The sequence below is a fragment of the Sphaerodactylus townsendi genome, linkage group LG02 (genome assembly GCF_021028975.2).
Source record: "Sphaerodactylus townsendi isolate TG3544 linkage group LG02, MPM_Stown_v2.3, whole genome shotgun sequence".
Lineage (NCBI taxonomy): Eukaryota > Metazoa > Chordata > Lepidosauria > Squamata > Sphaerodactylidae > Sphaerodactylus > Sphaerodactylus townsendi.
The window spans coordinates 142,090,642-142,118,583 of record NC_059426.1 but is presented as its reverse complement, the minus strand read 5'-3'; the positions used below and the strand labels follow the sequence as shown (position 1 = coordinate 142,118,583).

General features: G+C 42.2%; 1 protein-coding gene across 1 annotated transcript; it reads right to left on the bottom strand.

The window, feature by feature from the left end:
* Positions 1-222: 222 nt before the first annotated feature.
* Positions 223-26,908, bottom strand: DLST (dihydrolipoamide S-succinyltransferase). Its single transcript, XM_048485151.1, has 15 exons — positions 26,724-26,908; positions 23,288-23,321; positions 19,843-19,891; positions 17,912-17,967; positions 16,333-16,407; positions 15,976-16,031; positions 11,734-11,845; positions 9,468-9,623; positions 9,144-9,223; positions 8,224-8,321; positions 6,885-7,015; positions 6,295-6,368; positions 5,217-5,300; positions 2,508-2,675; positions 223-1,490 (listed from the first exon to the last, which is right to left on the bottom strand). The coding sequence occupies exons 1-15, from the start codon at positions 26,796-26,798 to the stop codon at positions 1,356-1,358; spliced, it is 1,383 nt and encodes a 460-aa protein (XP_048341108.1). The 5' UTR covers positions 26,799-26,908; the 3' UTR covers positions 223-1,355.
* Positions 26,909-27,942: the final 1,034 nt, after the last annotated feature.

Genomic DNA, 27,942 nt, shown 5'->3' with positions numbered 1-27,942 from the left:
CCCAACAACAACCCTTTAAAGGGTTGTTGTTTAGGGCGGCTTGACGCCGCCCTGGGGGGAGGGAAGAAGAGTCAGGTCGCCGCTGCTGCTTTGCAGCAGCGGCGGTATAAATGGCGGACTGAGGTTTTTATTGTTAAGCGACAGGTCGTTAATGGGCCGTGCGGAAACGGCCTTACTTAGTCAAGCTCCTTTCCCCCTCTTATTCTCATTCACTCACACACATAATTTCCTTGTTTTATTTCAATTAAAATTTGTTGCGTTAAATAGTTTAATTACAAGTTCTGTGCGGCAGACAAGAGTAATAAACCCTGCAAGTACTAGCAACCCTCTCACTCAACAATACACGTGCATTCTAGTGTACTAAGGCTATAACCCCACGAACCAGCAGGCTCTGGGCTGAGAAAACATGCCACAACAGTGGTCTCGTTTCAACCCATGTCAGCACACAATCAGGTCTAGTCACTGCAGACAAGAAGTTGATGGAGCCATCCACTGAGGATCAGATGAGCTCAGGACAGTGGCAGAGGGTTACCACCTTCCCCAAATTTCCAGACCACTTGAGAACCGAGTCCAATAACTACAAGGGATGCCAATTCTGCCCTCCCAGAGGTTAAAAGACAAAAGAAAAATGTAGGAGAGCAAGACCTGTTTCTTCTACTTTCTTGCTCCTGAAGGTATGCAATAGCAGGAGATGGTGAGGAAGTCCCTGAAAGCAATCCTAGAACTGCCTCTCGGCTAGTACTATGGGGAGTAGAAAACAGTTGGGAAGGCAGTAGCCCATGGGCAGCAGCCTCACCTCTGCTAAGGTAAAAACCCACCAGGATGCTGGAGAAATTTACTCTCCCTTGTTGGAAGTGTGTAAGATCAGGCACTGTGACAGAGTCACCTTAGTGGACCACAGGTGAACCTTGTGTGTGAGAACTGCAGTCTTTAAGCGGAGTACAGAATCAGAAACCACCTTTCCTTTCCTGGCCTCTAGTCCTGGTGATAATGAATTAAAAGCTAAAATTCTGTGCAAGAGCAGCTTTAAGAGGGATGCTCTTACTAAGCAGCTTCGATCCCCAGGAAAGTCAGGAGAAAGGTGAGGCCAGATCTACTTCGAGGGAAAACAGTAGGCTATATCAGAACAGCCTATAACAGCTACTTATTTGCCTTGGGAAGAAAATGACCCATCACTTGAAAAGACAGGAAGGGCGGATGGCACACTGTCCCTGTGGCTCCTTTCAAAGCAACCCTTGCCACTACAGGAGAGGAAGAGGAGGAGGTTGGAATGGTGTCCTGCTGATTCCCGGGTGTCCTGTGCTCTGTCTGCTGGTGCATCCTTGCTCTGCTGGGCAGGGTGCGGCTGCTGCCCTCTACAGGTCAAGCAGCAGCACACGAGGATCTTCTACCACAGCCTTGATCTTGCGCAGGAAAGTCACTGCCTCTCTGCCGTCAATCAACCGGTGATCGTATGTCAGTGCCACATACATCATTGGTCGCACCTCAACCTAAGGGAAAGAAATGCCACCAGTGTAAGCCATATTGTCTGCAGTTGGTTTTTAGACACAAACTTAACAGACTGAGAAGATCTGGACAGCAAAGCAACCTTGAATGCAGAGCCAGTTGCTGATCCCCAGATAAAAGAGATGTTAGGAATTCCCAGAATAAAGGCATATTCTGCCCTTGCTGTGTCGTTGCTAACAACTTCTGAAGAATCTAGAAAACCTTTGTTTTTATTTAAAAAGCTGCAGTAAGTTTCATCACTGCAGCTACAGATCTTAAAAATGGCTGAGAATCTAGTTATGGAAATGAAGAGCATAACTCACTAACAATGTACCTGCTTTTTTCTGCATTTAAGGGCTGAGACTTTTTACTAAAATAAGAGGGGAGAGAACTAGGAGCCTGTCTTGTCTCTCTGCCACACATAACACGAACCTCTATAGGGTTCCTATAGGATTGGTTGGGGTATCCCCCCACCCCCCCCAATAGCCTTGGTACTGAATAAGTATTTCAGATCTCATTTATTTAACCTTGCCTTTTAGCTAACATTTCAAACAAGCTTCACACATTCCAATTTCTCTACACCAGCCAAGAACCTAAACATTTGTTATCCTGTAGCATATCTTCACACCAGCCAATCACACGGAGTTCAAAATCCTTTTAGGATAACCCCTCTGTGTTCTCCAGGAAATTGCTTTGCAGTAGCCAATGTCTGCAGCTGGTGGTCCTTCCTCAAGATTAAAGGAACCTGACTTTTTAGTCTAGAATAAGACTCCTATGAATGTTACCAAATGGGAATAATTTTGGTGAGTGTCTTCAAGAAGGGTCAGGGTTACATTTAAGTGAACGCAACCACATGGGCAGAGGCTGACTGTGGAGGAGTCTTCTGCATGCCTGGCTCCTGCCTATATGAATGGGCTCATTTAAAGGTTATTTCAGTTGACAGGAACCCACTTATGGAAAAACAGTCCCCACGACATTAAAGCAATGCCTAAAGTTGTTTGGGCCTTCAACATGGTACTCACTTTGCCTCCAACAGCAACAGGTCTATCAAAGATGCCATGCATGCCCAGGATAGCTGACTGAGGGGGGTTAATGATTGGTGTCCCAAAAAGGGATCCAAATACACCACCGTTACTGATAGTGAATGTGCCACCATCCATATCCTCAATGGCAAGTTCATTTTTGCGAGCCTGAAATTAGAAAAAAAAAATTACTTGGAACACATGAAAGTAACGTGCAATGGGAAAGGGATCACGGAACAGAAAAGAAAACAAAATGTTGGTTCTCAGCTGCCAATATGCCTAACCAACTGATACCATGGACAGCTCTCCCCACAACGGCTGAGAACAAGGCTAAATTACATCTGAGTGGGTTGTGTAACCTCAGCTATGTTATTGGCTCTAAAAAAAACAGGGACGGGGAAGAATGGGTTGGTGGGTCTTACAAACATACAGACTGGGGCCATGGTGCAGGGTTAACTCTGCCTCTAACTGAAAATCTCCATCCCCATGAGTTCTAATAAAAGAAACAAACCCCCTCCCCCAAATCCAATCCAAGTATTTCCCCAGACCATTTTTTTCATTAGGGAAATAGAAAGGTAGTGTTAATACTCTCCAGAACCACTTCCACTCCTATCCATTCTAGGCCATCTACCACTGATTTTTAGGACCAAACAATGCAGTATCGAACCCAATATCACAGGTGGATTGACCCAATCATCATGAACAGAGAGCAAAAGGTGAGAGAGGGGAGGTCCAAGCAGACTGGAGCAGGTTATCCCCATTTTCAAAAGGGAAAAAAAAGACCCAAACAACTACGGCCCAGTCAGCCTGACCAATACCAGGAAAGATCATTAAACAGTCAGTCAGTAAGCACTTAGAAGGGAATGCCGTGATCACTAACAGTCAACATGGGTTTCTCAAAAACAAGTCATGCCAGACTAATCTTTATCTTTTTTTGACAGAGTGACAAACTTGGCAGATGAAGGGTGTGCTGTGGATGTAGCATACCTTGATTTCAGTAAGGCTTTTGACAAGGTCCCCCATGACATTCTTGCAAGCAAGCTAGTAAAATGTGGGCTAGACAAGGCTGCTGTTAGACGGTTGACTGACCAAACCCATAGAGTGATAACCAATGGCTCATCTTCATCCTGGATAGAAGTGACTAATAGGATGCCACAGGGTACTGTCCTGGGCCCAGTGTTACTCAGTATTTTTATCAATGACTTGTATGACGGAATAGAGGGCATGCTAATCAAATCTGCAGATGACACCAAGGGGTAGGAGAGGTAGCTAATGCCACAGAGGATAGGGGCAGAATTCAAAATGGCCTGGACAGATTAGAGAGATGGGCCAAAACTAACAAAATGAATTTCAACAGAGATAAAAGTAAGATACTAAGGCAGAAAAAATGAAATTAACAGATATAGGATGGGTGACACCTGACTTGACAACACTACATTTGAAAGGGATCTGGCAGTTTTAGTAGACTACAAACTGAACATGAGAGCAGTGTGATGCGACGGTCAAGAAAGCCAATGTGATTCTGGGCTGCATCCACAGGAGTACAGTGTCTAGATTGAGGGATGTAAGAGTACCAATCTATTCTGCATTGGTCAGACCTCACCTGGAATACTGTGTCCAGTGCCACAATTCAAGGATATTGACAGTCTGGAACAAGTCCAATAGGGGGGCAACTAAAATGGTAACACATCTAGATTCCATGCCCTATGAGGAGTAGCTTAGGGAGCTAGATATGTTTCATCTGAAGAAAAGTTTAAGGGGCAATGTGATAGCCATGTTTAAATAGTTGAAGGGGTATCATGTTGAAGAGGGAGCAAGCTTGTTTTCTGCTGCTCCAGAGACTAGGACAAAGAGTAGTGGGTTAAAGGTACAGGAAAAGAGATTTCACCTAAACATTAGGAAGAACTTCTTGACAGTAAGAGGTGTTTGACAATGGAATACATTGCCTCAGAGCACAGTGGAGTCTACTTCTTTGGAGGTATTTTAAATAGTGGCTAGATGGCCACCTGTCAAGGGTGCTTTGACTGTTTATTACTGCACGGCAGGGGGTTGGACTTGATGGCCCTTGTGGTCTCTTCCAACTTTATGATTCAATGATCTGCCAATCTTCAATGATTGGCAGAGGTATTAATTACACACATGGTCACATCATAATTTCAGGATATACAAACATTTTCCTCATAGTTAAGAGAGCTATTACATTCTATATAGCCAGAATAAACAGGCAGAGGGGTGCTGCAAGTGTGTTCAGGCAGCCTACTGCAAGTGTGTTCAGGCAGTACATAAATGCTTCCCAGTTCAGGCTGCAAGTGTGTTCAGGCAGTACATAAATGCTTCCCAGACAAAATACAATGAACAGCCATTTCCCTGAATGCTGCTGTTTCCTTATGAAGTTTATCTTTAAACTGATAAATGTGAATCAGGCTTGGTTTCATGCAATAAGGAAAATTACCTTAGATACCTTAGTCTAATTCTGAATTGAGCAGGGGATTGGACTAGATGGCTCCTTCCAACTCTATGCTTCTACGACTGCACAGATGCATTATTACCCTTCTTGGCACTGGACTTCTTACTCAAATCTTCATACTGCCGCTCTTTACCTGTTATCTTCTTAATTTCACCCTTATTTCCCCTTCTCCCCCCTCCCCCTAAGGAAATTGAGTTTCCATTATCACTCACAGGACTTTATCTCCCACACCTCCAGTTTACCTTCTCGCCCAGCTCATTGATGCTTCGTTCAATATCAGTAAAGTTCATTGTTTGTACATTCCTGATGACTGGCACCACAAGACCCTACAAGGGACAAAAAACCTCTTAAATACAAAAAATATCACAGTATAACAAAATCCAAGCAAAATAAGTTGGCATCACATAGAAAAGAGCTTTATTTAGGAAACAGAAGAGCACAAAGAATTGGTGTTATCAATAAAATACTATGACATTTGACTGTGGGAGGCTGAAACACTAACTCAGGGCCACAAGTGGTATGACTTAATGTTTTGAAATTTAGAAATTCTGTTCTATTCTACCCTTATTTTACTCTGGGGATTGTATTATTTGGACCACCCCGTGGAATGAACTGTTGATCGCCACCTCGAGACTTTGTATATTGTTCTGTTTTTTAAAATGTAACAGTTTTGTGTTATTTTCATGGAATTTTATATTGATGTTTTAGTATACTATTGTATACCACCCAGAGCCCTTTGGGGGTGGGCAGTATAGCAAATGGAATGAATGGATAAATAAATAAATAAATAAATAAATAAATAAATAAATAAATAAATGGAAAGCGAAATCCTCTCACAAATCCTCCAACTTCACCTTGAGCAGCAAAAAGAATGGAACTGAACCCCGATCAATTGCTTAAAGAAATATACAATTTGACAGGCTAAAGCCTCTTCTGCTCTACTGTCCAGTATTAAGGAAATCTAGTACACTAGGTGGAAGTTTGTTCCTCAGTGCATTTTGCAGCTGTTAGCAGCTCTTATTCATACAATATCCTTTTTCTGATAGTCAACAGTAAATTCAACAGCTAGACCTTGTGTTTTGTTTAATGATATATAAAGCATATAAAAGTTTTCCCAGCCCCGCAAGGTGCATCATGTCCTCTCACTCAGGAAAAAGATCCTCTCTACAGTCCACCCTCTATATGGTCAGCTAGAACTGCAGAGCAAGATAAGTGCAGGTATAGTATGAAAACTGGTTTTTTACTCCCCTCAAAAGCCAACTCTCACTTTCCCCCATTAATCTGAAAGGCCGAGCCAAAAGGCAATTCCACATAACGTACCCTAGGAGTTGCGACAGCAACGCTGATATCCACGTATTCCCTGTACACGATCTCTTTGGTTGTATCATCAATCACTACATTGAGAAAGAACAGGCTATTACATCAAAAAGATCCAGGAGTCAAGGTGCTACCCAAGAGGGCCCAAAACAAGCCCTTTTGATCAGAAGACCAAGTTTAATTTCCCCAAGCACAAAGAAACATGAATGGTTAGAAAGTGGATTAAGCTCTTCAATGGCTGCAAATAATTGTCATTTTAGCCTATTTTCTGAGCTTGAATCTCTGGGACTGCGTTGCTGCTTCATTATGACAAACTTATATCAATATGGAGAAGCGTGCTTTAGTTTACAGTACAAAAGAGTTGGGTGGATCTGAAGCGTCATTCCTCCACCCACGTTTGAAACTCCACCTGGTCAGAAAGGGCTTTTCCAGGTCAAGGCCACCATGCTGTGACAAGGGACTTAAAGACAACCAGAAACAGAACGGAGACTCTCAGTTGCACACCCCACTTAACTGAGATGTCTGAAACTCTTAAGTCCAATAGAACTCCTGCTAACTTCTCCATCTCAGGAAGACGTGGCTGTTCCTCTCACCTGCGTTGACACTGGGCTGATCTTGCAAGGCAAAGGCTGCAGCTTTCACAAAGGCAGACATAAAGCCAAGCTTCAGGTTGTGCTTCTTCAGGAAGGTTTCTTTGTGCCGAGCTCTCATTTCCTGGATGTTACTGAAAATGCCACAGTAAGAATATTTACTATCGAGGACACTGCAAGTACCGCGACGGAGAGGCTGGGTCCAGCTTCCAGTACCTATATGCCACATTTCTTTGACCATATTTTAAAACCTAGGACCCAGCATAAGATTTAGGGCTATGAAGGATTCTTTGAAATATTCTTGAGAGCAAATAACAGCAGTTTCCACTATTCACTTACTGCAACAGAGACTAGCCACATAGACGGAACATTTTTCTTCTGACATTCCGGACAGAGGTAGAAATGATAACTTTCAGCTCCCACTGCTCAGACACTGTGGCGTCACAGAGGCAGTTTTTAGAGCCTTGGGACCGAGACTGTTTGTTTTCCTTTGACTAATCTTGTTTAGAGCTAGGATTACCATCCAAAGACATTACTGCCTCCCAAGGCACAGGAGCTGCCGGAATGAAGTTGTGGTTTGAGAAGAGGAAGCCATCAAGGGCAGCGTTCGTGGCAGACACTAATTCGCCCTCCCTCCCCCTGTGGGGAGGCAAAGGGCCTCGGCCTAGGTCCTTGCAAGGCGGCTATCCAGCATATGGGCTGGGGGCGATCAATTGAAAACAAATTACTGGGTACAGCAAGAGCTTAAGGCCAGAGTAAAGCGACACCTCCATTAGCCTGCAAAAGGAGATAAGTTGCAGCACTTCCCCTCCAATCATGGCTGTTTTGCCAACCTTATTATTTCAGACACAAAATATTTACATGTTTTGTCTTAAGAAGGAGGATAGGATTTCATGAGGCAATTTGATTTGGGCACCATTTCCCTTAATGCACTGAAACATAAGCTCCCTCCTCCCCAAACCCATTAGGGACTTAGTCGTACAAACACTTGGTTTGAAGAATGGTGGCTCCCTTACTGTCAACCACAGACACAAGGGACATGAAGGGACTGGACGAGAACTTCAGAACATTTTCTAGTAAGCTGCACTACTGCTTAGTACACTAAACACCAAAAAAAGGATTATACAAAGTCTTTCACCCAGTAGCCAGGTTTTTTACCTCGACTACTTGGGAAACAAGTTCCACTATAGCATGTTCCACACAGACCTACAGACAAAAGTGTACATTTTGCCCTTGGATACTGACACAACTCTAGAGATGAAGCCCATGAGCTTGCTGTGTGCCTAACTCACCTGCTGTTTGCTAATGCAACAGGGAGCGAAATCAACGGAAGGTTCTTTACCTCATGTCAATTTCATTAAAAGTGGTCAGCATGGCACATGTATTTTGAGCCTCTTTCAGGCGCTGAGCAATACGCTGACGCATCCTGTTCATTTTTACCTGAAGGAATGAGAAGAAGACAGAAACGGTATCATGCCTAGAACAACACAAAAGGAAGAAATGGAGACCACCTTTTTCCTTAACACAGTGGGACAGGTGGCAGCACAAAGTGACACAGCAAATAAGTGATGTCAACCTTTTTTCTGGGTAATGAACCCAGAAAGCTACCATACTATTTAGGCCAGCTACAGGTTGTCAGGTAAGGATTCCAACCTCCAGATGGTGCCTACAGCTCACCCAGGGTTACAAGTGGTTTCCAAACAACAGAGTTCAGTTTTCCTGAATGAAATGGCAACTTCAGAGAATTCTATGGAATTTGGAGTTCTTTCTCTACTCCAGACTCTGCATTTCTAGAATTTCCCAACCCAGAGCTGGTAACTCTTACTTGCAAAACTAAAGAATGCTTAGTTGAGATGAATATCAAAGCAAATAATGCTACAGGAATTCCATATCAAATGGACAGATTTCAAAAGAGGTTCATGAGCGGGGACACTGATCAAACTTGCAGCGGGAGATGCAAAGCATACCACCGTTCCAATAGTGACAGAAACACTGCTGCAGCCAGGCTGGTCACATAAACATGAGACTACTACTACTGCAGAAGACATTAAGGTAGAGTTCATGAAGCAAGACCCCTCCTGCATTCAGACGCTGCCTAGTGGCCTACAACTTAACCACCACATCTTATAAGGAAACTTTCTGTTTTATTCTTCCCAAGCTGGAGAACCAGCCATCTAGCCTGTGCTTACCACCATATTCAAGAGATGGCCCCACCCACACCCCACACCCATCTCTTGGGAGCTTGGAAAAGCCTCCAATTACCCTCTGTTCCGATCTGGCACCTTTGCTGGCCCCAGGATCCGCAGCCGCCACTGGAGCTGCAGATGGCTTCACTGCAGACACTGGAAGTAAATGAGAAAAGGTGTCAAGGGCTTGAAAGAAGAGGGCTGATTGTGTCAGCAAGCAACAGATTAAAACTAAAGTCAATTCAAGAAGGAGCTGGAAGACCTATTTGGGATGCCTGAAGTGCACAATGTAAGAGAGAAACTGCTGAACCAGCACAGATGGTTACTTCTGCTCAGATTTTCTAGCTGGTAATACAGATGGGAGCAAGTGACTGAGGAGGGCTGGACTGTTAAGGCTCACCTGGTTTAGCATCAATAGGCAGCGTGGAGACAGGGGGCACTGGAGGCATCGTAGTGGGGATCGGTGCTGCAGGGGGAGGGGCAGCAGCAGGAGGCGCAGGCTCAGGGGCAGAAGGAGCTGCTGCAGCTGCCACTGGTTTTGCCTTAGCAGGTGCAGCTGGATGACATAAGACGAGACAGTTACAAACACAGGTAGAAACTAAGGGCACATTTTTTCAGATCATCAGAGAAGACTGTAAAAACACACTCTTTTGGACCCAAAATGATCCATTTTAATATAATACTAGAGGATTACTGACAAGTACCACAAAATGGTACTGTGAGCACAGAGGCTGCAGGCAGACCTACCAATCAGCTATCCTGAGTTAGGCTCATTTTACCCTAATTAGATCTGAGTCTCTAGGCTACGCGTTTAAGCTACTCACTAAATCTAAATAAAGAGAAAGTTTTATGAATTCATGGCCATTATACTTTTCCCTGTCACCAGCTGGCACCTTTTCTAGTGCCCAGCGAGTGCTTTCAGAAAGTGGGCAGGGCCAGGTGGAACTTTTGCCCAACAGGGCTTCTGATTAACCATGCAGAGTTTTAAAAACGTTGCTTTGGCAGTAGCTGCCAGCACAACACAAAGATCTGCACTGTGTGGTGGAAGGTAAACTGTATACGCAAGGAAGTAGTTCAAAAACAATAGGTTCATCCTATTAAGCACAGTTTCAGTTTGAAACGCTGAAGAAACCTCAGCCCCTGGTTGCCAACTTCCAATTGGAGTGGCTGAACCAAAACACATAATCTATTAACACCTGTAACTCCTTACCTCATACAGTCACTTAAATAACTCTTACTTTCTCTATTTTGATAGATAATAACTCAAGATAATTCAGCTGAGAAGACTATTGATATTTCTCAATAAACAAAATTAACAAGATATACTCTGATTTTGCCTCATTATCACATGCCATAGAAGCCTCTTACAACCCCTGGGCTTCTACTGTAAACATACCCAACAAAACACATGTTTTCTCAATGTATATACAATACAAATTAGGGTGATATAACCTCTGGTTATTATTTTGGATCACCTTCTTCAAGCTCAATTCTCTAATCTGCTTTCTGCAAGTGCATGGATATTCAACACCTCCAAAGGTTTCCCCAGAAATATACTGGATATTTCGTAATGCAGCTCAATAAAGGTAAATCAGTGCTAATGCCTCTCTGACACTTTCATAGGCTACAGCGCACCCTGAGACCTCATTACAGCCACTTTCCTCTTGCTTCATTCAGGTCTTCAATGTGGAGGAAAGTGACTATACTGGGGTCTTATCTATTTATGTATCTGCTTCTGATTATGCCAATAAAGGCTTATGTATGTATGTATGTATGTATGTACGTATGTACTGGGGTCTTGAGGACCACTGCAGCCTGTGAAAGTGTTGGAGACAAGCTGGATAATCTTGAGTTATTATCAGTAAAAATAGAGAAAAAGTAAGAGTTATTTACTACACGAGTTAAAGGCTCACAGGTATTACAGACTTTTACATGTTTTGGTGCAGCGTGGCATTTATTTAACCTCCAGTTGGGGTCTGGACGTGTCCCAGAATTACAACTAATCTCCAGATCAGTCCTGGTGGAAGAAATTGCTGCTCTAGGAGGCAGACTCTGTGGCATTGTATCCCAGCTGAGCTCCTGCCCCAGGTACTGCTCCCAAATCTTCAGAAATGTACTAAGCCAGAGTTGGCAACAGGTGCTCCCTGGCATTTTGTGGTGGGCTCTGCCTCCTGCAGCCACCGCTTTGTGCTTGCACCCAACTCCCTGCGTCAGTATTCTACAGGCTCTAAAAGATTGGAGATCCTTGACCCAGATCTTCATCCTTAGGGAAACCGCTGCAAATACAGGAAATCAAATCTATTATCTTAACGTTTGGCTACTTATTAAATACTTTTGGTCACAAAACAGCAGGCACTAATTAGGAGACTATGGAGATCAACTGCTGCCTTACAATGCAAACCTCTGGAAGTCAAGGTACATTTACATAAATACAACACTCACCCCTACCCCCACCCCCGACTTTGCCCCTTGCCTCTCAACACACTCACATATTTTATTTTTTCTACACTGTTTACAGAGGATGGCAACCATACAAAAAGCTTAATCAAGTCTGTATGAATTAGCCCAGTTGTAGACTCCAAATCACGACAGATTTTTCTCAGTCTCTGGCAGTCCCAGCAGATGGCACAGAAAATAATCTGCTTAGCTGCATGTTTCTGATTTACCTCCACTTTTCCTGAGTTTGAACAGAGGCGTTCCTCCTTCTACTTTCCCCCCATCAGGGACCAGAAGTGCTTCAATTACACCAGCTGTTGGAGCTGGAACCTGCACGGATGTCTGCAGATAGAAGACAAATTAATTCCCAATTCATCAAGCGAGGGACATAGTATGAAAATGGGACACTAAACGAGAATTTGCGGCATGTTAACCTGTTTAGCCAAAGACAAGGCAGGAAAGCACTGTGCATGTACCACACCTTTAAGGACCTATTTCCAACCAACTTTAATTCATCACATGAAGGAATGGGGCACAAAAATAGTTAAGAGCTATTCATCGGTTCAGAACCTGTGAAGAAACACAGTGACACAACATGTAACAGCTTTTTCCAGTACAAAAATGGATTTACTGTCAATCTATGAATGATGGAGGATATGCCAGCTCCCAGCAAGTTCAAAAGAACGCAAGAGTATTTATTGCTATCAAAGAATATTAAGCCGCTTGGGATCATTTAACTACCTTAGCTGTGACACCAACCCTTATCAAAATCTCTTAGCCAATCTGGGACCAACACAGCATGGGGGGAAGTATCTCCAAATCCAAGTCAGAGAAGAGATGTGATTTCCCTCATCTCGTGGAATATAGCCGGATGGATCAAGAAATGCGATAACCGTGATTTCCTCACCTATCTACAAAAATTTACGTTTATAGCCTTACAAGAAACTTGGTCCAATTCAGAGCTTGCCTTAAATGGCTACCAACAATACTCTCTTCCTGCTACAAGAGTATCTAAGTTTGGTCGTTAATCTGGAGGACTTTCACTATTTGTAGCCAACAGCATCAAAGCAACTCCTCTTGACTCATGTCCCCCTCTTGCACAGGCTGTTTTGGTAGAGGGGGAAGCTCTACACATGATTATAGTGAACTTGTATATACCTGCTGGATTGACACGAGACTCCTTAATCAACACATGGAGTAGGATATCATCATTTGTAGAAAATTTAGAAAATAAACAACCATCTACGGAGGTGATCCTGGTAGGAGATTTTAACGCCAGAGTGGGTACGGATCTTTCTACCACTTTGGCCCATTTGAATCAGGAGGATGATCTTGTACAGCTTCTTCTAACCCCAGCTCTTCGCTCCTCAAAGGACTCTCTCGTGAATGCGGCAGGAATCCAGTTAATCAAATTTGCCATCAAATTTAACAAATTATGGTTAAACGGCCTCAAGTGCTATAGGAATGCAGATTGCTTTACCTTGGTAAACTCGCTCGGTGCTAGCGTGATTGATTACATCTTAATATCCCCCTATCTACACCAGTGTGTCACATCTTTTAGCATTGGGGACTTATTGCTAAGTGATCATCTTCCACTCAATGTAACTTTTTCATCTGAGGTAAAGACTAATACAGAGGACCCCACCAACTTTAGGCATCAGAAAATAACATGGTCACCCCAGGTGGCAGCTGCTACAGAAACACTACTTAGCTCTTCTACATTTAATAAATTAAAAGAGAATATATTACAGGCTGACACACCAGAACGTGGAATACATCACTTTGAACAACTAGTTTTAAATTTAGCAGGGGAACTTCAAGCCGTCTCCTCGACCAAATCTAAGGCTGTAAACGGTCATAGAGAATGGTTTGATCGCTACTGTATTGAATTTAACAACTTAATACGATCATTATATAGAAGTTACCGCAGCACAGGTGAGGAAAAGCTACTCAGCAATATAACCCAACTGAAAAAGGATTTTCAAATTATGGTACAATGGAAACGAAAAAATCAATTCGAACAGCAGTGGGAACAACTATATCAAGCCACTTTAACAAATAACATTAAGCAATTCTGGCAGATCATAAATAGAAGGGCCCAAACTTGCAGTATCCAGTTGCCCCATATTTCACTAGACCGATGGTTCAGTTATTTTTCTAATCTGTTCAATGCTAGCCTAACTGAATACCCTGATTCCACTTCAATACCAGAGGAGCTACCAGATTGGCCTGAGGTTAATCCTCAAGAAGTGAGTAAACTAATCAGTGGTTTGAAAAGCGGTAAGGCCCCAGGTCCTGATTCAATAATACCAGAGATGCTTAAATCCTCACCCGAGTGAGGGGCTACATCTCTGGCTTCCTTTATTTACCAATGTAAATAACACGGGCAGCATCCCAAAGATGTGGCTGGCGTCTATAGTTGTCCCAATCTACAAAAAGGGTGATATTACTAATCCTTCAAACTATCAGCCCTATAAGCCTATTATCTGTAATTGGCAAACTATATGCAAAACTACTCCTTAGGAGAGTGGAAGATTGGGTCAAGCAAGCAGAAGTAATAGGACCGGAGCAAATTGGATTCACTAAAAATAAATCAACACTGGATCATGTAACAGTTTTAGCACACTTAGCTAACAAAAGTATAATTCATAATAACCGTAAACTTTTGCAGCTTTCCTGGATTTAAAAGGGGCATTTGACTCCATATCTAGAGCTCTACTGTGGAGAAAATTGATGCCGTTACACATCGGGCCCAGACTACTGTTTCTTATAAAACAGCTATACACTTGTACTAGCTGTAGAATAACAGCCTCAACAAAAGGCCCGCTCACACAAAATTTCATCACAACCAGAGGGGTCAAAACAAGGCTGTACATTGGCCCCACTTTGTTCAATATATTCCTTAGTGATCTAGTGACAACACTCCAGAAGGCCAATGGGCATGTTCTAAAACTAAGCGCTAAACCCGTGCCAGCGTTACTTTATGCTGACGACACCGTTCTTCTTTCCCACACTAAAGTGGGTCTCACTCGTCTCTTAAATTGCTGTGCTGAATATTGTAAGAGGAACGAACTGGTAATTAACTATGAAAAAACCAAAATAATGGTCTTCGCTAGAAGACCCCCTAGTCATACATGGACCATCAATAACAGACCCATAGAACAAGTCAACCAGTTCAAATATTTGGGCATAACTCTTACCAGCAACCTTAACTGGGCAGTACATAGGAAATTAGCACTCGCTGCAGCTAACAACAGTGCCCTAGCAATTCAGCGTTTCTTTTTCACTGTGGGCCACCAGTATATACCATCCGCATTGAAGGTGTTCAATGCTAAATGCGGCTCTCAGCTCCTCTATGGAGCACCAATTTGGATCGGAGCTATAAATAAAAATATAAACACAGCCCAGTCCCGTTTCTTCCATAAAATTATGGGCTTACCAAATTGTGCTTCATGTGCAGCCCTATGTTTAGAACTCGGGCAAATATCATATGCCCGCAATGGCCTGGCTGAGAACTGTCAGATAAGGCTACGTATCCACTATTTGCAGGATCACTCCAGTTTGCTACACCTCATGCTTTCCGACTATGCAAATTCTAGGTGGCTGAAACTAGTTGAGGGAAAAATCAACACTCTTGGCTTTTCATTAGAGTCGTTAGTCCCTCTTTCCCAATCAGAAGCATATAGCTGCTTGAAAACTAAGCTATTAGAACAAGAGTATCGGGATATGATAACAGCTGCGAGGAAAACGTGTTCCCCCCTGACCCTGCTTATTCCAATTGAACAAGGACACATGGCCAATTATTTACATTGGATCACCAACCCTAAATTAAGAAGAGCTTTAACACTGGTCAGATTCAATCTAATGCCTTCTATGCTGCTCTATGACAGATATCAACAAATTGATAAACAGAGGAGGCTATGTCCATGCAATATGGGTCAGGTGGAGACACTCGATCATACCCTCTTTCATTGTGTAAGGTTTGCAAAAATCAGAATGTCGCAATCTGCACTTATCCCATTTCTGTATAACAATCTAACCAATGCTCTTAAGATACCTATGCTTTTGAACAACATGGATCCCACAGTGTGCGAGAATGTAGCAAAATTTCTGCTAACGAGAATAGACGTAAGTCTAGATGAATACCAATCAACGTCTATGTATTATGACCACATATAGCCAGCAGTAATTTTTCTAGCTTCTGTCAGCATCCGAGGACGTTTAAGTGAGTCAACTTAGCTGAAGGAATGTCCTATAGTTACAGAAGGACCATGTATATATTTTAGTATTTAGTATTTTAGTACCAGTGTCTATAATTGTGAGCAATAATGGGCAAATTTTGTATGCTTATTTTGTATGTTTATTTTATGCCAATAAAGGCTTGTTACTAACTACCTTAGCCTTTGTTTTGTGCCCATTAACTTCCATACCATGCTGAGGAGAAAAACATAATAGAAAAATAGGCCATTTACCTTGTCTGTTTCTATCTCACACACCACTTCATCCTCTGCTACTGTGTCTCCCACAGCTAAAAAGTGAAAAAAACAGCAGTAAGTACAGGAGCAGAATTTTACCACTTCCTTACACCCTCAGCAGTGCTTCAAAGCAGACCTGAGTTCTCACAATGCAAACTTGTAAGATCCTAACAATGGGTTTGTACAGACATACCTTGGGGACTGAGCCCTTTACAGACCACTGCCCTTGTTGTAACTAACATGCTTGTGGCAGTTTTTAACTTATAAAATAAAAGCATCCAGAGCTGTTCCCAACCAGGACTTGAGTGTTCCCACAGCGGCTACACAACAAAAAGTGAAAAAGCAGCTTTTTACCTTTCTCCCACCTGACATCTCCCTCTGTGACTGATTCTGCAAATGCTGGTGTGTTCACTGTAACAACGTCTTCCCCTGCAGAAGAAACAAATGTATTGTGGTAGAAAAGGATTTCAAGTTCTGCCATTTCTGGCTCTGGAACTTATGTGTGCAACGTGCAATTATGAGAAAGGGATGTCCAGATAAGAAGCACAAAGTAAAGGCAGATGCTTCCTTAAAAGACTCCAGCCTTGCTGCTTCTCATACTTTAGAATCCCCTTCTAGTGCACCCAGACTCAACACTACCTCTTCCACGGAGATTTTGGCAACTTAGTTCTCATCCCAGCTCAAACAAAGCATAAATATGCATAAGTATTTGTGCACATTCAGACTGTTTCTTTATTTCCTCTAATACCTCCTGCATTCTCAAGGTTCACAGTGAAGGTTCATAACATCATAACTCATTTGTGCTTTTTATTCTACAATGTACCATTCATGTTGATGGTGAAATATAAGTAGTAGTAGTAGTAGTAGTAGTAGTAGTAGTAGTAGTAGTAGTAGTAACTTAACTTCCATACTACTACTACTACTACTACTACTACTACTACTACTACTACTACTACTACTACTACTACTACTACTAATAATAATAATAATAATAATAATAATAATAATAATAATCTGAAACACAGGACAGGTCATAAATGCTAAAGCCCAGCAAAGAAAGACAAGGATCCTTCAGTTACATCTTTGTTTTTCTCTGCCTCTTTCCCAGGAACTCAGGCCTCCTTGCTTTTATCCTCAGAGCAACTAAATTGGAAAACTACAACTGGCTGAAGCCCTGAGGCTAAATGGAGATGTGAACCTGAATCTCCTTTGTTTTCCAACACTAACCAATACATCACTCTGGCAAACAAGGAATAGTATGATTTTTTTTAAAAACCCCACACATTAAGTGTTCAATCCAAAGTCCTGTAAGTGGAAGAGAACTTTCCTTATTCTGCCATTGTAGCCCGCGGTGCCCTCTGAAAAACTGCGTGCAGAGGTCAGGGCTTCTCTAGGAGACACACTGGGCTCAATGTGGGATCGGTAGTGGGAGGGAAAGACTTGTCCTTCCCCTAAGTGTTGCATCCAATCCCCAGTCATGTATTGTGTGTGCATGTTAAGTGTCATCAAGTCCAACTCACAATGACGTTATGAATCAATGTCCTCCAAAAACGTCCCATCATTAACAGCCTTGATCAGGTCTTGCAAACTGAGGGTTGAGGCTTCCTTGATTGAGTCAATCCATCTCATGTTGCTTCTTCCTTTTTTCCTGTTACCTTCAACCTTTCCCAGCATTACTGCCTTTACCAGAGAGTCTTGTTTTCTCATTACGTGACCAAAGTAGGACAGCCTTAGCTTAGTCATTTTAGCTTCTAAGGACAGTTCAGGCTTGATTTGTCTAGAACCCATTTATTTGCTTACCACTGCAAAACTGTTTAGACCAAGAATGTGGAGGCAAATTTACTTGAGATACAAGACTACACACAACATACATTTAAGCAGGAACTGAATTTGCAGCCTCCCTCTACTAGAAGTGGGCTTCTCAGATACTTACTGCATGCTGCGGTGGTTCTGAAATACCGGACAGTGAAGCCACGAGAGCCGTTTACTCTGGGGAGCGTGAAAGAAGAAAATGCTTAATTCACCACTTGCAGGAAAATTGTTAAGTAGTGGAGACTTTGCACTTGCCTGTCTTGGTTTGCGGGATGACCAGTGAACTGCCTCAACCATTTATTTAACTTGCTTATCACAGGACGTGGGTTTATGCACTACTTCAGAAAACCCCACCCAATTCAGGAGCCTAATTTCAGGCACTCAACAAGCCAAGGAGAATGTATTTCTGAAATTATCCTGGCCAGATACCCAAGTGACTGAAAGATCAAAGGTTTGGCAGAATCAGAATGTAACTGAGCCAGCTTAAAAACCAAAAACTTCATGGTTATTATATTTATGGATGTTTATTTTTAAGAACAGCCCCACAGCTCAGATAAACTCTCCTCATCTACCCACATGTAGAAGGGGCAAGCTGCAGCATTCCAAATGTACAATAAATATTATTCTGTTTTAGTTGTACCATAAAGAGCTGTAATGCCAAATTCCCTACAGGGTGGCAAGTTTCCCCACAAAAAGCAGCCATATGTACTATCTCAGTGTTAATCTGCTTCATCTCTGGAAACTCATATAACACATGTTGCTCATTCAGAAATGAAACTGAATTTCTGTAGGGAGGTCCCATTAACTGCTACAGCTACAGAGAGAGTGAGCACAAACTGGATGAAATTAAAAAATCCAGTCCTTTCTCATCTCTTCAGTATCCTCGTTCTTGTATTTTCTTATGCCAGAAATCACAATGAGACCAAGCATTCTGAGGACGTCCCTAACATTTAACTTGCAGGGCCCTCTCGAGCTGTGGAATCATTTTGTGCTACTGGTGGTCATGTCTGCAAATCAGCTGATTTTGAGGCAAACTTCGGAGACATGTGGAATCAATTACAAATTATGATGTTCCTTATGACACCTCAATTGTTTTATTAGAAAAGACTGATAAATAAAAACTACCTCTATTGTAAAAAGGGAACAGATTTAACTTCTGATACTGGTAGCAAAATGTCAGACTGGCTCATATTGGGAAAAATATAATGTGTTTCCCACTGGGTGCTGATACAAAAAGGTATGGGATCTCTTTATCTTAGATAAGTACCCGCACAATTTAAAATAATAAATAATCTGTCTTGCTCCACTAATTTTTCAAAAAATGGGTGCCTTTTAAAAGAATAAATGAAGACAGGGGTACAATGAAGTAGATGACCATGAAAATATTGTGTGATTTGTATTTATCAAGCATTTCTAACTGAACATAGGATTACTATAATGTATATTGATTGTACTATTACACTATTACTGTTGAAAATTTTGTTGCTATATGATAAAAATAAGCATTATTAAAATATCGACAGAGTCCTCATTTCGAGGTCAGGTCTGTGAGCATTCACGTCATTCAGTGATCATACCACATGTTGAAACTTGTAATGGGCACAGAATTTATCAGATTGAGAATCTGAGACTTTGTTAGAAAACTGCAAGTGTCTACTCCTTATAGCTATGGAAACTGGAAGTGGGAGACCTCAAAAGATGAAGGTGAAGACTAAGCATGACTGATTGCAGCCTTCAGTACCCTCAGTACCATTTCCACGAGGGACTAACAGTGCAATCCTAGGGAGAGTTACTCCCGTCTAAGCACACCGATTTCAATGGGCTTAGAAAGGAGCAACTCTTTTTAGGATTGCACTGTAAATGGAGCAAAATAAGTGGATACATTTACTTAACTCCTATAACTTATACAATTCAAGGATTCAGCAACTCTTTGCATAGATAACTGTAATTCTGTTGAGCATGCTTGATGAACTATTGATTGAGATTGTAGGAATCCCTTTCCACTTTAATATAGTGTAGTAGGTTAACTGACTTCATAAGTTGCATACTTACAAATGCTTCCTGCTGTTGGCATAAACTGGTCCCTGGCATCGAGAAAAACCTGTAAAGCAGAAACCATTTCAGTTAAGATTTGACAGGTCCAGGTAACAAGGGAGAAAAATTACAAGGTTTGCCAAAATAGACATGAGATAGTTGCAGAAAATCACTGCACAAATGTAGAATCTGTAAGTCTTCTTACTATTAAGATACTCTCCAATAATGTTCTTGGTTCCAGTAATGTAGGTTTCCAGAAAACATTTGAACTGGAAAATTTTCCAGTGTCCTAAACAAAGCACGATCTGATCTAGCATGTTTATTTTGACATGTTTAATTAACACAATTGAAAGAGAACCGCATGTTAATTTTATGGCCCAACAGCAATAAATATTTCAACGGAAGAGTTTGATCAGGGAAAAAACCAAGTGTCATTCAAAGGTTACATAAACAAACCCAAAGCTTTATGTGGAATTTTTAAAAAAGATACTTTAAAAATGTATAGAAACAGAGCACATACTTGCCTTGCATTGTTTAATTTAAGAGAAATGCTGAATGTGCACAAAATTGTTGACACACTAAATTTAGCGTGATACGCTGTGGATGTAGTGGTCCACACAACTATTTCAACAAAATTTAACTCTCTTCCCCGGAAGTCCCTGTGACACCTCTGCTTCACTATTATTCTCTGTTGCATCACTTTTCATTACTTCTTAACATCGTATTAGGTAACTGCAATATTTCTTTTACCATGCAAGAAGAAACATAATGTAGAGTTGGCTTGCAGTTAACTTGCATAACGAACTAGAAGAACTAGTAATTTGACCAATGTACTTATGGGATTGCCTGTCCCATTACACCCTCCAAATGACGCTTTGACCAGTAGCTGAAAATCCGCTTGTGGTCGGCCCTGGCCATGAACTGGTAGGACTCCATGTTGAATTAGAGCAGGGCCTTGCAGGATCTGATGCAGTTCCACAGAGCCTGTATGATAGAGCTGTTCCACCAGGCATATGGTTGAGACAGCAACAGTTATTATCTTTGATCCACCAATACAGTCTTTGATATATCTGGGCTTTTATTGCCATTGAATAATTGTGTTATGATTTTACTCTATCTCTTTTATAAAGGGAGTGAAGTTATTGTTTTTACGTAGAATTATAATACTTGTATTTTGGCTTATTGGAAACCACCCTGAGCCCCAAACGTGATGGGTGGCAAAGGAGTAAAAATAAACAAACAAATAGTTGTAGTTTTATACCACTCCCTTGCATAGCTTAGCCATAAGTAAAGCTGACCTGTACCACCTCACACATTTTCTAGACATAATCATGTAAAAATATTATAACTGCTAAATTTGTTTAATACTGTAGAGGCAATCCCATTCACTTATTTTATGGAACCATTAATATTTAAAAGCTTTTTCACACACACAAAACAGCGCTGGAAAAATTCTGCAAAATGTTCTTTTTGCAGAATTTTTTTCTCTACATCTCAGCATACATTTTTATAAATAACAATCCTGTCTCAAGTCAGACTGGCACAGTTAACAGCCATAAGAAAGGTAGGTTGCAGGAAAACACTAAAACAAGAGAAGATCCACTTAGACATCCACTACCATGTGCCACACAAAACTATTATTTATATCCTGCTTTTCTTTTCCAAGGACCCGAAACAGTTTGTCTTATAGTTCTTCCCTCCTCTACTTTATCCCCATAAGGGCTACCCTGTAAGGGAGGTTAGGCTGAGAGAATGAGACAGGCCCAAGATAACCCAGTGAGTTTCCATGTCACAGCAGGATTTGAACCCAGTTGTCCCAAATTCTAGTTCAGCAGCCTGGCTCTCCGAATCATTCCATTTATACCTCTGGGGAGAAATTCCAACATTCCCCAACGTTTTTGTGAAAGTGGCTCAATCACATATAAAACTAATTGCATGTTTCCAAAGACATGTACAACATTTGTGTTGAATAAATAACCAACCCAACAGATTAGTTTCCAGGTTGAAGTATTTGAACGTGGTCTTTGCACACATTATCATAACAATATATAATAAACATTTTTGACCTGCTTCATTATGCCCACTGGTAAATAAAAAGCACAATCAGTTCAACAGCTTTTTCCCCTGTCCAAAAATTAGGAACGGGCAAGAGGGGTACAGTATTTTATACTGCAATTCTGATCAGTTACACCTTCCTAATTCCACTGAAGTCAGTAGAAGGATTTAGCTCTGTTTAACATAGCACTGTCAATCAGTACAGTATTTATCTAGATAAACAAGGCATATTTCCCATATTTCAAGAGGGCTTGGGCAGGACAAGTCTCCTAGGAATTCTGCTTGAAACAGATCTAATCTACAGTTTAAAAACTACCACCACCTCTAGGCTTTTTGAAAGGGATCCTAAGGGCTGCGTCTGATGAAATACTTCCACTATTACAATGACTTGTTAAGGTGATCATAGAAGCACATACACGCAAGAAACAAATTCAGTTCAATATATGTTTCTATTATTTTTCCTTTGACAGTCTGTGAGAAGAATTGTTTGGGGACTGCTCTTGAAAATATTGGTTCTATTCCGGCATGTAATTGCTGTAATTGCTAGCATGATCTTTTAGAAGAAGAGCTTGAATTCATATCCCACCTTTCTCTCCTGTAAGGAGTCTCAAAGTGTCTGACAAACTCCCTCCCTCGGTCTCCCCACAACAGACACCTTGTGTTCTCTGAGAGTTCTCAGCACGCTTCATGTACAGGAGTGGGGGAACAAATCCAGTTTACCAGATGAGTCTATTGGCCATGTGGAGAAGTAGGGAATCAAACCTGGTTCTCCAGATTAGAGACCACAGTTCTTCATCATTACACCACATTGGCTGTCATTAAGAAGTTACTGCCTAACATCTCCATCCAAGGGGCCAGGTGTCTGGCTGAGGCGCCATTAAGTCCCCCTCCCTGAGGCTTCCTGGCAGTGTCAGGAGGCTTAAAATGCTGAAACCCTCCCGGCCGCCAGAAAGCCCATATTGGGCTGAACAGACTTAAAACAGGGTAAATGGCCAAGAGGGAGCTAACGAAACTTGGCTCTTCCCCCCAGTCATGCCCCCAAACTGCCCCTGCTGCTGCAGTGGCACAGGGATGTCTGGCGGCATCCTGCACCATGCCCCACTGCTGGAGCAGGGAGGCAGTCACCCTGTAGAGGGAAAATAAGCTGGTGTGGCAACGCACCGCTCCACTCCGACTGGCGGATTGCCCCACCTTACTAGATGGGGCTGTTTGTGACAAACTACAACCAATACTTCGTAGGTTTCCGATGGCCTTATCTTCCCTTTTTTCTCCAGTTGTGTTGATCATCATAAAGTCTGCTTAGTACCTTAAGTAAATTATTTATACTTTATTGCAGTTGATATTTTCATGTTTTCATTATTACAATGGTTACAAAATGTAAGATATTAATATCAAGTATAAAACTCACCAGAGAGCAAGCATTTCCCCTGTGGACAGCTTCCCTATGAAAAAGAGAAACATGTAACAGGAAAGAGGAATACGTTCTTAAAACCTTGCATTTTTCTGAGGAAGGTAGCTGATAGCTAAAGACAGACTGAAGATTCAAACTTCCAATCAAGGGTATATCATGATAAAATATGGCATTCTGATACAATGCAATCAAATTACGAATTACATACTGACCATATATAAGCATATATTTTTAGAATGTAAGTATGGTGCGGTCAAAAAGGTGGGTTCTCATCTTCGCTCATCCATGAAAGTTGTATACTCAGCAGAACCAAATAGATCATTTAAGATCAATCAAATCATCCTGCACCCAGACAGCTACCACCCAACTGACAACAGAGAAAACAGACCATGTTAGATAACAAGAGAAACATGCGGTACAATATAGCATAGCTAATCAGTATCATCCTATGAAAAGATTTTAGAAATGCTAGGATTCTAGGCACATCTCATAGTACTTTCTCATTCATGATAAGGAGCAAAGCAACAATTTTGACCTGGTGCAAGATGGAAATTAGCATCCTTGCTCCAATATAGAGCCACTTGGTCCCTTATCCAGCTCAGTCACACTTTCACATTAATGGCCACCACATGATGTCTCAGTTAGAGGGCAGCTGCTTCACACTGCATTATTTTTCATGAGAATCTGAAGTACAGTGTATGTTCTAGTTCAAAAAGATGTGCATCATAGCTTTCCAAGACATATATCCAACCTGACAAAATGAAAACATCTGAAGTGCTTAATTGTCAGATATACTGTAAAGAGAATTAAGTGGCAAAATCCTGGTTGACATATTTAATTCAGATCTTGGCATCACCATAGTCTTTATTTAATTATTGAAATCATTTATTAGCTACCTTTCTCCCATGCAGAATTCAAGGCTTACAATATTAATAAAACTATTACAAAAGACATAATAAAGACACTGTGAGTAAAAGCAACAATGATTAAAAAAAAGAAAGGTCACAATTTAAATTTACTCCAAATCCCAAACTTCTTGAGATTATAGAAGCGATAGTCTAGCATCAACAACGACTTTTTAGAACATGTTTGAAACACATATTGCCTTAAAACTATATAAACTCCATAGGTGTGCTCTACATATACACACTTCCTTTATTACTTTTCAATTCCATGATTAGAGAAAATCTATTTTACGATCTTAATGGAACAAAGTTCAATCACCTGATAATAACAATACTGAAACAAGGAGAAAAATGGGAATGTTGCAACACAACTGATGGACATACTCATAGCTCAAAAATACATGTTTCTCTCCATTGGTATTAGAGATGCAAAAGGCAGGGTTTAAGAGGAGGATAGTAAGATTATGTGGCTCCTCAAGAAGGCACATTTTGTCTGAACCCTGTGCCCACCCCAGGTTCTAATCACCTGCTGCTTCCTCTTAGGTGCCCAGTGCCATGATGAATATCCCATCATAGCTGTACGGCTCATGCCTTCTTTCCATCCAGCCAATCTCTACACAGCCACAACCTTCATTTCACATGAACCTGCCTTAAACCAAATCAGAACATTGGCTCATCAAGGTCAGTACTGTCTACTTAGACCGGCAGCAGCTTTCCAGGGTCTCAGGCAGAGACTTTTCACATTGCCTACTACTGTCTGACCCTTTGGCGTGCCAAGCAGATGCTTAATGACTGGCCTACAGCCCCACCCCCTCCTCATCCCATTTAATTCCATCCTACCTTCCTACCTGCAAAATAAAAGCAGCCCCGTGCTGTCTTCCACACTCTTCCACACACATACTAGGAAGCTTTGGGCAGCTCCTCCCTGCAGCTCCCCCTCACAGTGACACAAGTATAAACACTAGGCCTGGCTTTCTATTTAATACACTAAACTAGACCATCAGCTCCACAAATGTTAAGGCCATATGGAAGTCATATGGGATCTTGCTGAAAGTGATTATCTGATACATACTCAATTTGTTAAAACTTTATTTTAACTCATCCCGCCCAAAACTTTCAATCACCTCTTTCCATGAGCATTTACCTACTCAGCTATTCCCTTCACCAGTTTTTCCTAGTCAGCTGACAGCTACAGGCAGTCGCTCCTCCCCAGAGGCTGATAACTTTAGCAACAATTACACAGTTCTTCACCTGGGTGACACTGCCGATCTCACAAATGTTGCCTCCCATATATTCCTTCTTTGTTTTACTGATGCTGGAAATGAAACTTTTCAGCTACCCTAATAATTCAGGTCCACAATTCTGAATTTCTCATGTTCCAACTTTCTTTTTAACAGAACAATTCCAAACTTTTTCATGCCCCAATTCTCTATTTGATCTTTCAAATGTCTTCCTTATGACATACTTAACAGACTGAGACCAAAGTTCCTTCTCTAGACCATGCTGCCTCTTTTATTCCAGTTCTTCTTGTAACTTCTTGGTTAACCATGCTTCAAACTCAAATACCATCTCCTTGACTCACTCATTAGTTGCTCACTGATTTTTGTCTGAACATGCCCCAATGTTTATTTTAATGTGATTCCTCCCTTCAAGATACAAAAGTTACAGTTAATTTCTTCATCTTAACACCCCCTGGAGAGAACGGAAGTCCTGGTATTGAGACCATTACCCAATAAGGGATTGTCTGTTGGCTAATCAGAGGTGCCTATTTTTCTCCCTTAATTCCACTTCACTTATATCCTACCTTTGTTGCTGAGCCTCAATCTGACAATTCTATACAAGCGCATACGGTAACAACACAATAGCGTACAAGGCCACTATATTGGCCATGTTAATTAACAAGAAATTAGTCACACATACTTGACAGGACGGAGATCAGTGGTTACTTCTGTGCTGCCCCAGGTCACACTCCGTTGGCGATGGGAAAGGCCTTAGTTGTTGGCAACCAACCACTGAACAAGGGCAATTAGGGTCAAAATCTGGACAAAAGCTACTGATGACTAGCCTTTGACCGCATGAACACACACGTGTTTGCACACGAACACATCTTCAGGACGTGCAAGGCCGTCAGCTGGGCTCCCACCTTCAGAGCCACCTTCAGGCCAGGCACCTTCCTGGTCCTACCATATCCTAAGTTCGTTGCCCCAGACTTTCTTCCCTCACGACTTATCCCACAGCTAGGAAAAGGGGCGCTGCTCTTTCAATGGAGATGCCACGAGGAGAAGACACCCCAGGAGCGAGCGATAACCCCCTCTAACACCCCCATTCGGGACCTTCGGTCGTCCACGAGTAGGACAGAAAACGACGGCTAGGGATGAGTGCCGACTTCCTCCGCAGACACCCAGCGGCCCCGGCCTCCAAACCCCCACGTCTCCCGGTTGCCCTTGGCGCCTGCCCACCACAGCCCCTCGTGCCCGGGTAGCTCGACGCCCTCTCCCCGGCTTTTCCTTCCTTTCCTTGGGCAGTACCTGCTGAACGGCGCAGAGGGAGCGACCGACCGCTCGGTTGAGGCAACGAGCCCGGGCTAGAGAAAGCCACAGCATCGCGGCACTGGGAGCGGCGACAGCAGGGCGCTCGCACCGGAAGCAGGCCCGGCGGCGGAGACCGGAAACGGGTTTGAGATCGGCCAAACGAAGCTGGTGGGGAGGGGCAAGTGGACTGTTCCAAGGGCGTCGAACCGAACATCGGGCAAGAGGGAAGGGTGGGTTGAACCATCTTACGGGCAGGAGGGGGAGGAACAAGACTAAACCATGTATCAGAAGGGGGGAACGATTAATTTCGAGGCGGGACTGGGAAAGCTGAGGGACTGCAGCAAGGGACTTCCGCCTTTTTATGGCGGTCGCCTCCCACCACGCGCCTGACTTTAATGAATTAACTTGAATACTAGTATTCTGCCCAGATCCAAGGGTCTCTTACACAGGCTCTGGTGGCTGGATCTGCTCCCAGTCTTCATAAATTCATTCATTCGTTTAATTAATTACTTTATTATTTATTACATTACATTTATACCCCGCCTTTTTCAGGAAGACTCAAGGCGGCTTACAGTATAATCCATACAATACAATAAATAATATATCATTTAAAACATCATAAATACAATTAAAATCAGTTTACAATAAGTTAACAGTAATTTAGTAGATAGATGGCGTCACCATACAAAGGAGTACAAGAAGAATGAATGTATAGCCATATCTAGAGGAGGACCGGGATGATCTTTTTAAAGAGCGGGTTGCCTGGCAGGGAAGGCCCGTGGAACAGCTCTGTTTTACAGGCCCTGCAGAATTGAAACAGATCCCGCAGGGCTGGTATGTCAGCAGGAAGAGTGTACCATCAGGTCAGGGCCAAAAAAGTCCTGGGCCATGTTGAAGCCGGATGGACATCCCTGGGGTCTGGGACCTTGAGATCATTGCTGAATTTAATCTGTCACCTGCCCTCCCTGACCAAGGTTGGACTCAGGGTGGTACACACAACATTTTAAAACAATTCACTAATACCAGAAAGTAAAACCTATCCATCATTAAAACGCACTAAAGCACTAAAATCAAGATGGCAAATAAATAAGCCCATTCCAGCCCATCTGGCTCAGCTTGGTATCGTCTACTCTACCCCATCCTGAAGATCAAATCTAGGAGGTAGCCTGCTTGATAAGTGTAGTTTGTCTCAATCAGGGAGAGTCCCAGTGCTGCG